General features: G+C 41.5%; 2 protein-coding genes across 5 annotated transcripts in view; one reads left to right on the top strand and one right to left on the bottom strand.

The window, feature by feature from the left end:
- Window positions 1–4,653: 4,653 nt before the first annotated feature.
- The window catches only part of rab15 (RAB15, member RAS oncogene family), an 11,565-nt gene continuing 473 nt past the window's right edge, over window positions 4,654–15,745 (bottom strand). Inside the window, exons 2-8 of one of the 3 annotated variants that reach the window (XM_058069233.1) lie at window positions 14,509–14,848; window positions 9,085–9,145; window positions 8,203–8,263; window positions 7,344–7,421; window positions 6,213–6,302; window positions 6,077–6,142; window positions 4,655–6,008 (exon numbers count right to left, since the gene is read on the bottom strand). In XM_058069233.1, the coding sequence (XP_057925216.1) occupies window positions 5,847–6,008; window positions 6,077–6,142; window positions 6,213–6,302; window positions 7,344–7,421; window positions 8,203–8,263; window positions 9,085–9,145; window positions 14,509–14,632 (642 nt within the window). In that variant the 5' untranslated portion in view covers window positions 14,633–14,848 and the 3' untranslated portion in view covers window positions 4,655–5,846. Of the gene's footprint in view, window positions 6,009–6,076; window positions 6,143–6,212; window positions 6,303–7,343; window positions 7,422–8,202; window positions 8,264–9,084; window positions 9,146–14,508; window positions 15,332–15,745 lie in introns of those variants that run through there. The other 2 variants (XM_058069224.1, XM_058069241.1) reach the window with 2 other exon arrangements.
- fntb (farnesyltransferase, CAAX box, beta) overlaps window positions 15,307–15,745 on the top strand; it is a 7,883-nt gene continuing 7,444 nt past the window's right edge. The window contains exon 1 of one of the 2 annotated variants that reach the window (XR_009129199.1): window positions 15,307–15,544. Coding sequence is in view for 1 of the 2 variants with exons in the window: in XM_058069207.1 (XP_057925190.1) it covers window positions 15,446–15,544 (99 nt within the window). In the remaining variant the exon portion in view is untranslated. The remainder of the gene's footprint in view (window positions 15,545–15,745) is intronic. The other variant, XM_058069207.1, reaches the window with a different exon arrangement.

Here is a 15,745-nt window from a genome sequence, read left to right as displayed (position 1 = left end):
TGAACATCTTTGTTTTGCTTTTCATATTTTGTGCTGCCAATTATGCAAATTAGAGATGATGTCATTTGAGATGACATCATCACCCAAACAGAGTGCAGTCCTGTGGGAAACACTGAAACATAGGATGAAATATGCTAATGCTAGCACGTCAATAAAGCAGAAAGTCCCATATGGATTAGAGACAGTGGCATCATTAGGCCTATTATAATTTAAATGTTTAGATTTTTTCTTATTGATTTAAAAAAAATATATTGATTTTTTTTACAAAAAAATATCTGACAAATTTCATATAATACGGCAAAAGCAGGCTAATAAGCAAGCCAATAAGCAGGCTAATACTAGCCTACTACTACAACTAGTAGTAGTAATAATCAGAAGAAGAATAATGATGATAGTAATAATAATAATAGGCTAATTAAAAATAAAATAAAATAAAATAATTGATCACTGTCCACCGCACAGAATGGTTGCAGAGCTTGAGAGCTTCCTTTTAAGACTACACTCACGTGGAATGATCCGAGGTGACTGTCAAAATATTTGTGGAGTGGAAAAACTCACTTCCAGGCGTGTTTGGGGAAAAGGTAGAGGCATGTACGGAATCCAAAGTACTGCATGCACACATGAGACGAGAGCTGGAGCCATGTGACTCACTCTGGTGTGAAAGCACAGCAGTGGTGGGAGGATGACATCATGACATCACGGCACCCTGCAGAGAGGAAAAAGGGCCCCATTCCAGTACGCTCATAGATATATACGTGCACATATATAAGTACACATGGGAGAGGGAGCTGGCCTGGGGAGGGGGTTGGGTCAGGTACCGATACGCTTTGACATGATTTAGTGGTGGTGTGTGTGTGGGGGGGGGGGGTCTGAATTTGGAAAATGAGACAGTAGAATGCAACAGATGTGGAGAAGCGTCAGCATTTGGTTGGAGAATGTGCCTTCAACATGGCCACTCCACAAATGCTAACCGAGGCAAATGCTAACCGAGGCGAATGCTAACCGAGGCAAATGCTAACCAAGGCAAATGCTGAGACAAATGCTAACTGAGGCGAATGCTAACCGAGGTGAATGCTAACCAAGGCGAATGCTAACCAAGGTTTCACAGTATACGATACTAGGGCTCTTTGTTGGTGGTGTACTTCATGTGGACCAAAGTGGGACCAAAGTGGGACGTATACTGAGGCGAATGCTAACCGAGGCAAATGCTAACCGAGGCGAATGCTAACCGAGGCGAATGCTAACCGAAGCGAATGCTAACCGAGGCGAATGCTGAGACAAATGCTAACTGAGGCGAATGCTAACTGAGGTGAATGCTAACCAAGGCAAATGCTAACCAAGGTTTCACAGTATACGATACTAGGCCTCTTTGTTGGTGGTGTACTTCATGTGGACCAAAGTGGGACCAAAGTGGGACATATACTGAGGCGAATGCTAACCGAGGAAAATGCTAACCGAGGCGAATGCTAACCGAGGTGAATGCTAACCGAGGCGAATGCTGAGACAAATGCTAACTGAGGTGAATGCTAACCGAGGCGAATGCTAACCAAGGCGAATGCTAACCAAGGTTTCACATTATACGATACTAGGGCTCTTCGTGGTGGTGTACTTCATGTGGACCAAAGTGGGACCAAAGTAGGACCCAGCGGAACGTGGTGGTAGATGTTTTCACATGTGGAGAAGCGTCAGCATTTGGTTGGAGAATGTGCCTTCAACATGGCCACTCCCCTGCCACACCTGTATGACAGCCGCCCCCCCACACACCTCCATCACAGTACATTCCACATCCGAGTGAAAGATGGAAGCAACACTCTCACGCTCATCCACTCTAATGCGATTGAGGCATAGGCGGCGAGATTAGAGCTTGATCTCCAAGACAAGTTGCTGATGCGGTGATTCACCACCAGAAGCAGATTGTGTGGAACCATCCTTTTTTTTTATGTGTCCAAACTGACAAACACACAAGCTTTTATTTTGTCGGCCGTCCTGATTCTCATAAAGGCCGCTCATCAGCGGATAGTCTTGTCTGACACAATCAGGCTGGGAAATGTACTCGAACACTACACAACATTCAGGACACACCTACACACACGTCTATTGAGATCCGACACAGCTGCGGGAACAATGAATGGGATTTGTGTGTCCATGATGGTGGGGATGGGGGGGGGGCTGTTTCTGCAATTGGCAGCTCTCGCCAAAAACGAGGATTTACATGACTTTTGTGGTGAAGTCGCACATAAACAAAGAAGCATGACAGCCATCTTTGTAGTCCTGGTTGTCGGACACTGGACCAGGTCTACACACATCACTCAGACCCAACGTGGATATTCTGGCAGGGGGGGGGCAACACTTCATTAAAGCTGTGAATCAGGTATTTGGGGATTAGAAATGGGGGGGGGGGGGGGGGGGGCGTATGATAGCATGGCGTCATCGTCTCCTGGGAAATACAAGATGTGGACACTAATTACATTTGCATATGAAAATGACATTCCTGTTTTTCTTGTATGAATATGAGGAATATTTCTTATATCGGGGATTCTGATGATGATACTTTTGGGGGTGTTTTATGTATATGTACGGTGTATATGTCAATATTTATACATGCTCTCCTTCACTGTTCATTATGACGTACTATAAAATGGAATATTAAATAATATAATATTAATGTAAGCTTGTTTAGTTAAACCTACTTAATTTTGATGCCTGTATTTTTCTTACATATTTTTCCAATACATAAATACATAAATAAATAATTTCACGAGACCGGTTAAGTAAATAAAGCAGAAAATAATAATGAATAAATAAATAATTAATAATGAAAATATTTTTGAAATCAGAACAAATAAATAATACATTAAAAAATATATAACTTCATAATACATATATATAATACTTAGTATATAAATAAATAACACCAATATTTTTGTGTTATAAATAAATTCAACCAAACATTTTTGGTGTAATAAATAAAGCAAAACACAACATTTATTTATTTATTTAATACATAATTATGTAATAATTATGCATTAAATGGATGAATAAATAGTTATAAATAAATAAAGCAAAACACAACATTTATTTATTTATTCATTTAATACATAATTACGTAATAATTATGTATTAAATTGATAAATAAATAGTTACACTCGATATTTTTGATGCTACAAACGAAACGCAAAAAATATACAAATAATTATATTATTATACTCAGTATATTAGGTGTAATAAACCAATCAGAAAACTACATAAAATAATTATTAGCCAAATACATAATTTGTATGGTTTGTTTTGTGAAATAAACATTTCATGAAATAATGAAAGCAGAAAATAAATGAATAATTACTCTCCATATTTTGGTGTGCTGTAAATAAAACAGATTGAAAATGAAGAAGGATGTATCACGTGACGGGCCTTCTTCCGGATGATAACCCACTTTGAACTATCCGCTACCCACGTGACTGAGCCAATCCGGAAGCTTGTCATGTTAGCTGTCAAAGGAATTGAATGGATTGAGGAGGGGGGCATCTTTTCGTGCACGTGCAATAAGCTGCAGCGTGTATCAAGTAGCATTAAATAGCACACTAAATGTGCTCGGTTACCTTCCACGCCGCTGTGTGGACACGCGTGGGTGATGTGTGTGTGTGTGTGTGTGTGTGTGTCACTCAGGCTCGGTGCTAGATAGCGGAGCTGTCATATCAGTGCCACATGCATATTCATCGCTATGCTAATGTCACACCGAGCGCTTTAATGAGTTGACAGCATTAACAACTCAAACGAGGTGATGAACAAAAACGGTGTAGCTTTCTGAACACGGAAGAACACGGAGACCACGGAGACCACGGAGACCACGGAGAACACGGTCCTTGTCAACTAGTCACACTAACAACACTTTGGCCATTCATTTGGCTAAAATGGATCCACTTTGAAAGACTTGTTGTGATGAGGAAGTTCCCCAATGGTACTTGTGTGTTTTTTCTGCTATCTAGCGGTCAAGCTAGGAAGCTACATGTATTTGTCTCGAACCGAAATAGGCGCATACTGTGTATTATTTTAAATACAGTATCACTTCTTATATTTAGCTGTGAATTGCAAGTTTAATATTAACTAAGTTAGATTTTTTTAGTTTTATTATAGTATGTATGTTTTCATTTTACACTACGCCTTACTCTAAACCTTTTACATCTTACTTTATATGAAAGTATGTATTTCTTTTTGAAAATCAACTGTATGTTTCCCCTTTTATTTACACTTTTACTATTTTTAAATTGAGCTTGATTTTCCCCCTTATTTTTGTGTTTTAACAATTGCAAATTGTAAAAAATATATATATATATATAATATATAAATATATATATAAATAAATATATATATATACTTTGACTTTGCATCTGACAATAAACTTGTTTTCTTTTTTTTTTTTTAGTTTTTTGTCATTTTTTAATTACATTTTTTTTACCGAAATAGGCGCATACTGTGTATTATTTTAAATACAGTATCACTTCTTATATTTAGCTGTGAATTGCAAGTTTAATATTAACTAAGTTAGATTTTTTTAGTTTTATTATATAATTTTTTTATTTGACTTTGCATCTGACAATAAACTTGTTTTCTTCATTTTTTTTAAGTTTTTTTGTCATTTTTTAAATTAAATTTTTTAAACTATACACTGGAAAATTAATGTCCTATTTCTTAGGTATTTTATTTGTTACATTTTTTTGAATGTTTGAACCTCTTTTTCCCCCATCAAAAGTTATCCTTTTGGTCACAATACACATCCAATATAATATAATTTAAATATGGTGTAGGAGATACCATTTTCTTTAAATGCGCCTTAGTTACGGTATTTTACCCGAGTTACTTCCCTTCTACTGAAAATGACACTTATAGAACACACGTCCTATAATAAAACAGGACAAAATGAGCACAAACCCTCTTTAAAAACAAAGAAACACCTTTGAAGCGAGTCTTAAATCTGCAAGTATTTACTCCAAACATGTGACAACGTCTCTTCAAGAATAATATGCTGCATTCTGCTAGTTGAATGTAATATATTTCCACAAATACAATTAAAGAAGGAAGAAATATGTCCTTTTTAAAAAAAAAAAAAAAAAAAAAACAACACATTTGCATGATGACTCTGACACCATTCAAAAGTTAGCATTTGAGCAATAGGAAAAGGATGCAGACAAAGTGGATGGTGGTTCTATCTCCAAGAGGCATCTCTGGTTGAATAATAGAATTAAAATGACTGCCAGTTGATTATTAACTTCACTGAAGTTGCAATGAAAGAAATATCCTGTGAAAAATGCTCACTTGTCTGCAGGAATGATGGAATATGGACGTCTTTCTATGCTGTTAATACATTTTTCATTGTTTTTTTTTGGAAAAAAAGACCTTCACAGTTGATGTCATACTATTATATGAAATATACTGTATATACTGTACAGTGTTATGCTACAAAGAAAGTCAATTAGAAGTGAAACCGCTCGAATATGGCAACAAATGGAGAAACAGCACCCTCTGTGGTGTGTTTCTAAAATTACACCAAGGAAGCTTAAAGCATTTAGTCACTGAAAAAGGAAGATGAAGGATGCATAATGTTGATTTTTTTCTGGTGGGAGGGAAAAAAAAAAGATGAAATGTGAAAATCCATTGGTGAATAATTTGTAGACGCCCCCTAAAGTTGCCACTGCTAAGTAAGAAAGCTGTCTTCAGCGTATACAATACCCCGACTGCGTGATGGACGAGGAAGGGACAATCGGTCCCATGGTTGTTGATTCACCGCTCCACGTTTTGTCCTTTCCGTCCTCAAAAGCGCGTGTGATGACGGACGAGTCGTCTCGTGTTTAACACCAGCAGCCTTTGGCCTGGTCCGCGGACACGCGGTCGCAAAGTCCCTCCTCTTCCTCCAAAGCCGCCAGGTTGAGTTCATCATTCATAGACATCCTCAGAAGATCCAGGTCCTTCTTATTGGCCGCCAGGACCTGCTCTGCCAGGCGAGTAAAAGTCTAAAAAGAAAAAAAAAAGAGGAAGAGAACATTTTTCCATGGAAGTGTGGTCATTGTGAGAGCCTGACCTCTGTGATGTTCTGGTTGGTGAAGGCACTTGTCTCAAAAAAGTCCATTCCATAAGCTCTGGCCAGCTGCGGGAGAGAAACACGGATGAGGCTTGATGGACTTTTGGAAGCAAACGAAAGACGGCAAAGACCTCACCTTGACTCCTTGCTCCGTGGCCACCTGCCTCTTGTGCACCTCGTCTGACTTGTTGCCCACCAGGATCTTCTGGACCTTGTCTGGAGCGTACTGGAGGTCATAACATATTCATTACATTCAATCACATCTTTATGCTTTTTATCCTTCAACATGTCCAAAAAGGAGTAGGAAGAAGCTGCACTTATTCCCTCCTCCCCTTTGTCCTTGACTATAGTATTCATTCTTTGTTCACCATTTAAATGTTACCATTGTTTCTAATGGGGAGATAATGTCTATCAATAAATTCATATTCATGAACATAAAAAAAAATGCTAGCATGCTCATGTTAGCATGCTAACAATGCTAATATGCTAACCTTAGCATGCTCACACCTAGCATTATAGTGGTAAGTGTTTATATATGTGTCTACCCACGAAAATAGCAAAACATGCTAGTACGATATGTTAGCATGCTAACATTAGCATGTTAGCATGCTAACACCTAGCATGCTAGTGCTGTGTTTATATATGTGTCTACATATGAAAGTGCTAGTATGCTAACATTTGCATAATAGCAATGCTAACATTAGCATGCTAGCAATGCTAACGTTAGCATGCTAACACCTAGCATGATAGTGCTATGTGTTTATATATGTGTCTACATGTGAAAATGCTAGTATGCTAGCATGCTAGAAATGCTAACATTATCATGCTAACACCTAGCATGATATTATATATCAGATAGATACTAAATCACAGGGCTATGCTTGGCAGAGGTAATAATTGACTAGATATACACAATTGTCGGAGTCGGAGTGGTTAGCATGCAGGCCCCATAGCTCTGAGACCCGAGTTCGATTCCACCCTCGGCCATCTCTGTGTGGAGTTTGCATGTTCTCCCCGTGCATGCGTGGGTTTTCTCCGGGTACTCCGGTTTCCTCCCACATTCCAAAAACATGCTAGGTTAATTGGCCACTCCAAATTGTCCATAGGTATGAATGTGAGTGTGAATGGTTGTTTGTCTATATGTGCCCTGTGATTGGCCAGGGTGTACCCCGCCTCTTGCGCGAAGACAGCTGGGATAGGCTCCAGCACCCCCCCGCGACCAAATGAATGAATGCGCAATTGTTTTTATTAGCGTGCTGTCACTCACCTCGTCCACGTCACTGGCCCATTTCATGATGTGCTGGAAGGAGCGTTCGCTCGTGATGTCATACACCAGGAAAATTCCCTACAGAGTGACGGGAAGGGATTTACAGATGTTTAATTAAAGAGATGCCTCTGAGCGTGGAGCATAATAAATTGCGTATCACTGGCCGGAGGATGCGGTGGAAAGGAACACCATCTTCCAATTTCATTATCACTTTCCAGTAAATAGAAAATTCAATTCCAGTTGATTGGACCTTGTTTGCAGCCCGCAGGCGCACGCGACTCCTTGTTCTGGAGATTAGCATCAAGGCTTGTTTATGGTCACCAATAAAAAGTCAAAGGCACGTCCTCGTGTGGACCTCTTCTCATCAACTATCTACGTATCTATCTTCATTATCATGCTAACCTTGTGCTTAATTAAAAAAGCAGCTAATTGAGTCAACATCAGTGTAGTCAGTCTAGTTTATGTTTCATCAGTTAGGTTAACAATCCATAATTAAACATTTAAATAGAGACATATTATATCGGGCGGCACGGCGGTCGAGTGGTTAGCGCGTAGACCTCACAGCTAGGAGACCAGGGTTCAATTCCACCCTCTGCCATCTCTGTGTGGAGTTTGCATGTTCTCCCTGTGCATGTGTGGGTTTTCTCCGGGTACTCCGGTTTCCTCCCACATTCCAAAAACATGCTAGGTTAATTGGCCACTCCAAATTGTCCATAGGTATGAATGTGAGTGTGAATGGTTGTTTGTCTATATGTGCCCTGTGATTGGCTGGCACCCCCGCGACCCTCGTGAGGAAAAAGCGGTAGAAAATGAATGAATGAATGAATGAGATATTATATCATCAAAAATGCTACTGTACCTGCGCCCGCCTATAATACTGCTTGGTGATGGTCTGGTAGCGTTCCTGGCCTGCAGTGTCCCTGGGAAAAACAACAAAAACACAAGCGGTGGCTCTTTGCAGCAATAATATCAAGATGGGGCACATTGTAAAAATAAATTCATATACATATATAGAGTGGGGTGAAAAAGTGTCTTGCTCCCATTTATCACAGCAAGCAGCAAAGCAGCCCCAAGACCATCATACCACCACCACCATATTTTACTGTTGGTATGAAGTCCTTTTTCTGAAATGCAGTGTTACTTTTACGCCAGATGTCATGGGACACACACCTTCCAAAAAGAGCATTTGAGTATTTTCCCAAAGGTCTTCGGGATCAGCAAGATGGTTTCTGGCAAAATTGAGACGAGCTTTAATGTCGTTTTTGTTCAGCAGTGGTTTTGGTCTTGGGACTGTGTCATTCGGGCCTTTTTTTGGCCTGCAGAGTGAGGCCTGCAGTTCTTTGGATGTCCTTGTGGGGTCTTTTGTGACCTTTTGGATGCGTCGTCGCCGCGCTCTTGGGGTCATTTTGGTTGGCGGGCAACTCTTGGGAAGGTTCCGTGTTTTCGCCATTTGTGGATAATGGCTCTCACTGTGGTTTGCTGGAGTCCCAAAGCTTTAGAAACGGCTAGAAATCAGCAAAAAGGAAGGGGCCAGACGCTGTTCCACACCACTGTATATATATATAGTATAATAATGTATGCATACAGTATTTATATATAATACATATAACATATATATTTTTAAAAACAGTACACAATAGTGTTGCCTTTGCAAGGTTTGTAATATCCGATGATATTAGATAGAAAGAACTGCTTTTGCAATAACACATACAGCATCGTAGACAGTGTTGCGAGCTCGTACCATATCTGGATCCGCACTTTGATACCATCTATCAGCAGCGTCTTCATTTTGAAGTCGATCCCTGCAGGAGACGGAAGAGGAGGTGTGAATGCAGTACTGTACATTTCAATGTCCAATGAAGGACTCGGTGAGCTGAGGCATCGATAACAGAGGAAGGCCAAAGCCTAGCTAAGGAGAAATAAAAATATCCTTAAATGTTTAATTCCGTGACAAATACACACAATTGAAATGAGAAGGGAAGTCCTCGGAAGTCCTCCTAAGCACTCGGGAGTGTGACCAACCGCACCGGAGTGGGCGTGCCTGAATGTGGGCTGTGGGTGGAATGAACTAAAACAGATAGTTTTCACAGGAAGCATGAAATCCGCGGAAATACAGCTGGAATAGGTGCAGATTCTGGAAGATCTAGAAAGCTTTCTGTATTGGTTATTGTGTGTAGCTGCTCTACAGGAGTCCACGACTCAATACAAAACACTTGGCTGTTTGAGTCACAAAAAAAACGTTTCTCCTGCCCCAGAATTTAAAAAAAAAGGTGCAGTCCTGTCATTTTATGTGGTCCTCCGTGAACCAGGAAGTACCAGGACAGAAAAGCAAGCAAATATCATGTACAGTGGAACAAATTCTTGTTTTTTTTTTCCTTGCATGACTCCCTCCTCTGACTAATGCCGCCAAAGTCAATAAAAAGTAACCACAGGCTTCTTCAAAAGACCACAGTATTCCCTGAGAAATAAATTACCAGCTCATCCGGGTTGACCTGACACTCGCACACAAGTGACCCAGCTTGCGTTCCATCATCGCTGAAGGCAACCCAGTTCAATCGATTCATATTTTGATTCATTATTACTTTTAGAGCTGCATTTCTGCAAATGTGTGTACACCGCAAAGGGCTTCAGTTGATTGACGGCGCCACATCTCACTGACGTTGCAACTTTGTCAGCACCATAATGCGGACTGTAGCGAGACGAGGAATGAGATAAAGCCACTAAATCCCAAATATATTGAGATGAGTGAAGTTCTCCAGGATTTCAGGATACAGCGGGGGTCTTTTTGAATATGAATTCATGACTGGAGTGTGAGAAACAATGAATGTAATCAGGGCCGGTCTTCTGCTAAAGCTTAATAAACAGACAGGAATTCTCCAGCTTGTGCACACTCCACTGGAACAAAGCGAACAATATGACAGACTGCATTTAATGGAACATGGTACAGCTTCACAATCAGCAGAGAAAAAGGCTTGACTAAACGTAGGGGAACAAATCCCAAAGGGACTAAGTGACAAATGAACCGACCGTGTTTCACCGTTCACCACAGATTAGGTGGTGACATCTGTCAGCGTGTTGGGAGGAAATGTCAGCACGGATGGATGTTTCAGTTCTTGGAGAAGAAGGTTTGGCAGCCAAGACGTTATCATTATTGTTTCTGCTTCATGTCAACACGGGACGGAGGACAGGCGGGTTTACTCTTCATAAATGTGCCAGCAATCAGTGTAGAATAATTAAGTGTCACATTAACTCACCATGTCAAGACCAATGGGGAAGATGAACAGAAATGTACATGAACTGGCTTTGTTAGCGCTTAGCAGAGGTGGGCCAACGTCAGTGTTTTGCAAGTCTTCGAGTCTCAAGTCAAGACAAAGCATGGCCGAGTCAAGTCTTTGGCTTAAAAGTCATAAGCACTGTTTGGTGTTCACCACACACTCTTATAAGGGACAGCTCTAGTCTAGTTCATGCTCAAGGACTTGGTGGGACACACCAGTCTGACTAGATAGGACAGCTCTAGTGTAGTTCATGCTCAAGACCATGGTGGGCCACACCAGTCAGACTAGATAGGACAGCTCTAGTGTAGTTCAAGCTCAAGGACCTGGTGGGCCACACCAGTCAGACTAGATAGGACAGCTCAAGTGTAGTTCATGCTCAAGGAACTGGTGGGACACAACAGTCAGACGAGATAGGACAGCTCTAGTCTAGTTCAAGCTCAATGACCTGGTGGGACGACTAGATAGGACAGCTCTAGTGTAGTTCATACTCAAGGACTTAGTGAGACACACCAGTCAGACTAGATAGGACAGCTTTAGTCTAATTCATGTTCAATGACCTGGTGGGACACACCAGTCTGACTAGATAGGACAGCTCTAGTGTAGTTCATGCTCAAGACCATGGTGGGCCACACCAGTCAGACTAGATAGGACAGCTCAAGTGTAGTTCATGCTCAAGGACCTGGTGGGACACAACAGTCAGACTAGATAGGACAGCTCTAGTCTAGTTCAAGCTCAAGGACCTGGTGGGACACACCAGTCAGACTAGATAGGACAGCTCTAGTGTAGTTCAAGCACAAAGACCTGGTGGGACACACCAGTCAGACTAGATAGGACAGCTCTAGTGTAGTTTATACTCAAGGACTTAGTGAGACACACCAGTCAGACTAGATAGGACAGCTCTAGTCTAGTTCATGTACAGGACTTGGTGGGACACACTAGTCAGACTAGATAGGACAGCTCTAGTGTAGTTCATGTTCAAAGACTTGGTGGGACACACCAGTCAGACTAGATAGGACAGCTCTAGTCTCCGTTCATGGACCTGGTCGGACACATCAGTCGGACTAGATAGGACAGCTCTAGTCAAGTTCATGATCAAGGACCAGGTGGGACACACCAGCCCAACTAGATAGGACAACGCTAATGTAGTTAATGTACAAGGACCTGGTGGGACACACCAGTCAGACTAGATAGAACAGCTCTAGTCTAGTTCATACTCAAGGACTTAGTGAGACACACCAGTCAGACTAGATAGGACAGCTCTAGTCTAGTTCATGTACAGGACTTGTTGGGACACACCAGTCAGACTAGATAGGACAGCGCTAGTGTAGTTCATGTTCAAAGACTTGGTGGGACACACCAGTCAGACTAGATAGGACAGCTCCAATTCTCCAACACAAGTCTTTGAGCATGAACGAGCCAAGAGCTGTTCTTACGCTGGAAATGACATAAAAACAAACACGTTACATGAATACTTTGAATGGGGACTCGTTTTGTTCAAGTCCGAGTCAACCCAGGTTTTGATGTCAAAATCCAAGCCGAGTCAAAAAGTCATCAAAATTGTGACTTTCCTCCAAGTACCTCGTAGCTTACATTTCAGCCTGAAAACAAAAGAAAACACTCGGCTTCTGTCTGATTAACTTTCCGAGGGTCTTCCTGAGGTCTGGACTCAACGTGTGGTTGCCAGGCAACCGGTTGGGCCCCCGAGTTACCCAACACACTACCCAGCGAGACATAAAACATAGTCAAAAGTGTAAGCGGAAACAATGTTATTCTCTTCTCAGGGCCGTTTTTACACTCACGGACCAAGGCCGTGACCCTAAGACCCCTGGGGTCAACCCCTGCTTCTTCATCTTATGGACACGAGGCGGGGCCGAGCTCCTGCTTTATAGCTGTTGTGACTTACAGCGAGTGCAGATTCAACTAAACCACCAGCACTACATCATCTCGGCAGCTGCTCGTTGTCGGAGAAATGTTCCCTGGGACGCCGGAAAATATTAGTACTCGCTGTAATATGCATGATTAGACTATGTTACTGTAATCTCTCATTTATTAAGATTAATTGGTTGTAGACCCAACCATGACGTATTAATTTCCGCCTGGTAGAATTCCCTATTTATAAACCTAATATTTCTGTAGTTAAAGCATAATAAAAACCTGTTTATTACAACAAAATATGTTTTTTTATGTTATTAGAGCTAGGCTGCACGGCGGTCTAGTGGTTAGCGGGCAGACCTCACAGCTAAGAGGCCAGGGTTCAATTCCACCCTCGGCTATTTCTGTGTGGAGTTAGCATGTTCTCCCCATGCATGCGTGGGTTTTCTCCGGGTACTCCGGTTTCCTCCCACATTCCAAAAACATGCTAGGTTAATTGGCCACTCCAAATTGTCCATAGGTATGAATGTGAGTGTGAATGGTTGTTTGTCTATATGTGCCTTGTGATTGGCTGGCGACCAGCCTCTCGCCCGAAGACAGCTGGGATAGGCTCCAGCACCCCCACAACCCTTGTGAGGAAAAAGCGGTACAAAATGAATGAATGAATGTTATTAGAGCCCTTCAGACATGACATAACACCCCTATAGTCACCTTCACGTTATTGTATTACCCAATACAGGAAATATAATTTAAAAAATAAGATTTATTAATTAATATTTGTTTTAAAACTGTGATAGTGGCATGGTGACAGACCACTTTATACTTCATACATTTTATACCAGTTTGTACCTATGGGGAAAAACTGCTCAAATAAAATAATGCAAGTCATATACTACTGTTTTAACCCCTAAAGGCTTTATTCGGCTCCCGCAAACAACGCCACACACAGGATTTGAACCTGGGCGGGTCCAACGCCTTAACCTCTCGGCCACCGTGACAACAAAATGAGGGTCCCTTCACTATTCTGTATGAATAAGTATTGGAATATGTTTAAAAACAAACAGGTGGACCACCCCGATGACTACTAAAAGTCCCACTGGGGACTATAGAGCCAAACTGTATCCGCCTGCCAAGCGGTCCCCACAATTCATGAGCAGTGACCTTGCCTGGATAATGCATCCTCGGTCTTAACAATACAGAGGCATTTGTCCATCACTTCCTGACTTTTTATTCCTCCCTGGGGCCCAGAGGGATCTCCGCACTGTGTCATCTCGCCGTGTTACGAGGCAATAACTGCACACAACGTCACGCAACAGTCACTTCCTGTGAAAGGTAGAAATAAAGGAAGCATCTCGTATTATGAAACAGCAACACGCCATTCATGGTTTGCACTAGGGATGTGAGCGAGATGTGAGAGTACTACTTACACCGCAATTATCCCTCCTGGATCGCTTCTTTCATAACATGCTTCAAAGTTAGCTCTGTCTTCAAAATGATATCATTTATGCACATAATTCTTGGACAGATTTCTCAAAAATGACACTGCAGCTAAAAGAATATATTACAGTAGTCCTTGGCTATTGTATGGTATACTATTGTCAACCCTCGCCTGCCTTTTCATTCATCTGCAGGGCATGATTATAATCAATTTATGATGTTTTTATGGAGTTCAAGGACCATGCTACAACATTCTGTACAAAGATAGTATGCTGTTGTTTGCTCAGGTTCATTATAATCACAAAAAAACAATCACATAAACACTTTCCTTCGTTTTCTATCCAGCTTAATCCACATTATGGTCACAGGGGGGTATGCTGGAGCCTATCCCAGCTAACTTTTAGGCGAAAGGCATTGTACACCCTGAACTGGTAGGCAGCCGTACAATTGTTTACATTGATACATTTTAAAGACTATTAAAAATGAATAGGGATGCTAGTTTGCACAGGAAACAGCTATAAAACAGTGAATTATTATGCATACTGACAACAATAATTGAGCATAGAAATATGTAAGCTTACCAATGGTTGAAATGTGTGATGGATGAAACTCGTTGTCGGTGAATCTGCACAACAAACATGTTTTGCCAACCCCGGAGTCTCCGAGAAGCAGGAGTCGGAAGAGAACATCATACTGCTTAGCCATGGTGTTGAATTAAAGGGGGTGTGTGAGGAAGAAGCTGGCCGTCAGTCAGCTAACTCGGCGTTGAACGGTTCCCTGCCCACACTCTAGCCATGTCTGTTTAAATTTCCAGCGTCAGGCTTCGTTTATTTTTTTGTTTTGGTTGAGAAACAAAATAAGGATGCTCAAGCTTCCTCCAAGGCTGCCTCCTGCCTCCCTCCAAGTGGGTGCGGTGGACCACTGTCAAGCGCGAGAAAAAATACAAACACTTCCGGTTACTATATGTGAACTACGTCGGTCCGCATAATGAACACAAGCTTTGATAAAAAAAAAATACTCTTTGTATTTGTATGCCCTTTTTAATGTAATGATCTAGTTGGCGATGCGTCGTGTCGCTAGGGGGTTAGTTCTACACTTGAATTATCTTTTAAAATTTATTCTGAAAGGCAAATAATTCCATATCCGGTTCTTTTGTTGCCCAAACGGCATCTGCTTTGAAGTAAAATTATTGCTTTGCGGTGTTTCTTCGACGAATAATGTACATAATTTAAATCCGCAATGTAATAAACATAACTCATTCAACATTATAAGCATTACTCACTTATATTTAACAAAGCGTTTCATTTCGAGAAAGTAACAAGTTTCAACGCCTATTTGCCACCGCCGACCAAATGACAGTGACCCATTTTTGTCTCCTTGGAGACGCCGTATTTAGTCCGAAAACGTCACTTCCGATTGCTCCAACCTCAACGGGAAGTGGGCATACTAGAGTGAACGCGAGAGAACCGTCAAAACAAACTAAAGCACTTTACCCCGAGCTGACTTTTATAGATCACAATGGACGGTGTACAGACTCCTCTGCGGTGTTTTCGGGAAGGTCACCCCGCGGAGATGTTTGCGGATGACGGGGTGGAAACTGTGACTTCACGGGAGCAGGTGAGGAGAAGCTGAGATTAGCCGATTTAGATAATGCTAATGCTAAGTCTTACTTGGTCGTTTACTTGTGTGAATGTCACAAATTAAGTCTCCGTCAAGCGTCTATATCATAGTAATGACTGGGTGTGTTTAATAAAGACGTTGCATTTTGTGTATAACAGTGAGTGGGGTTGTAGAGGTTGGGAAAAAGAGTGAATGAGA

Source organism: Doryrhamphus excisus, chromosome 1 (genome assembly GCF_030265055.1).
Source record: "Doryrhamphus excisus isolate RoL2022-K1 chromosome 1, RoL_Dexc_1.0, whole genome shotgun sequence".
Taxonomy (NCBI): domain Eukaryota; kingdom Metazoa; phylum Chordata; class Actinopteri; order Syngnathiformes; family Syngnathidae; genus Doryrhamphus; species Doryrhamphus excisus.
The sequence above is the reverse complement of the archived record's forward strand: the minus strand, read 5'-3'. Positions and strand labels throughout refer to the sequence as shown.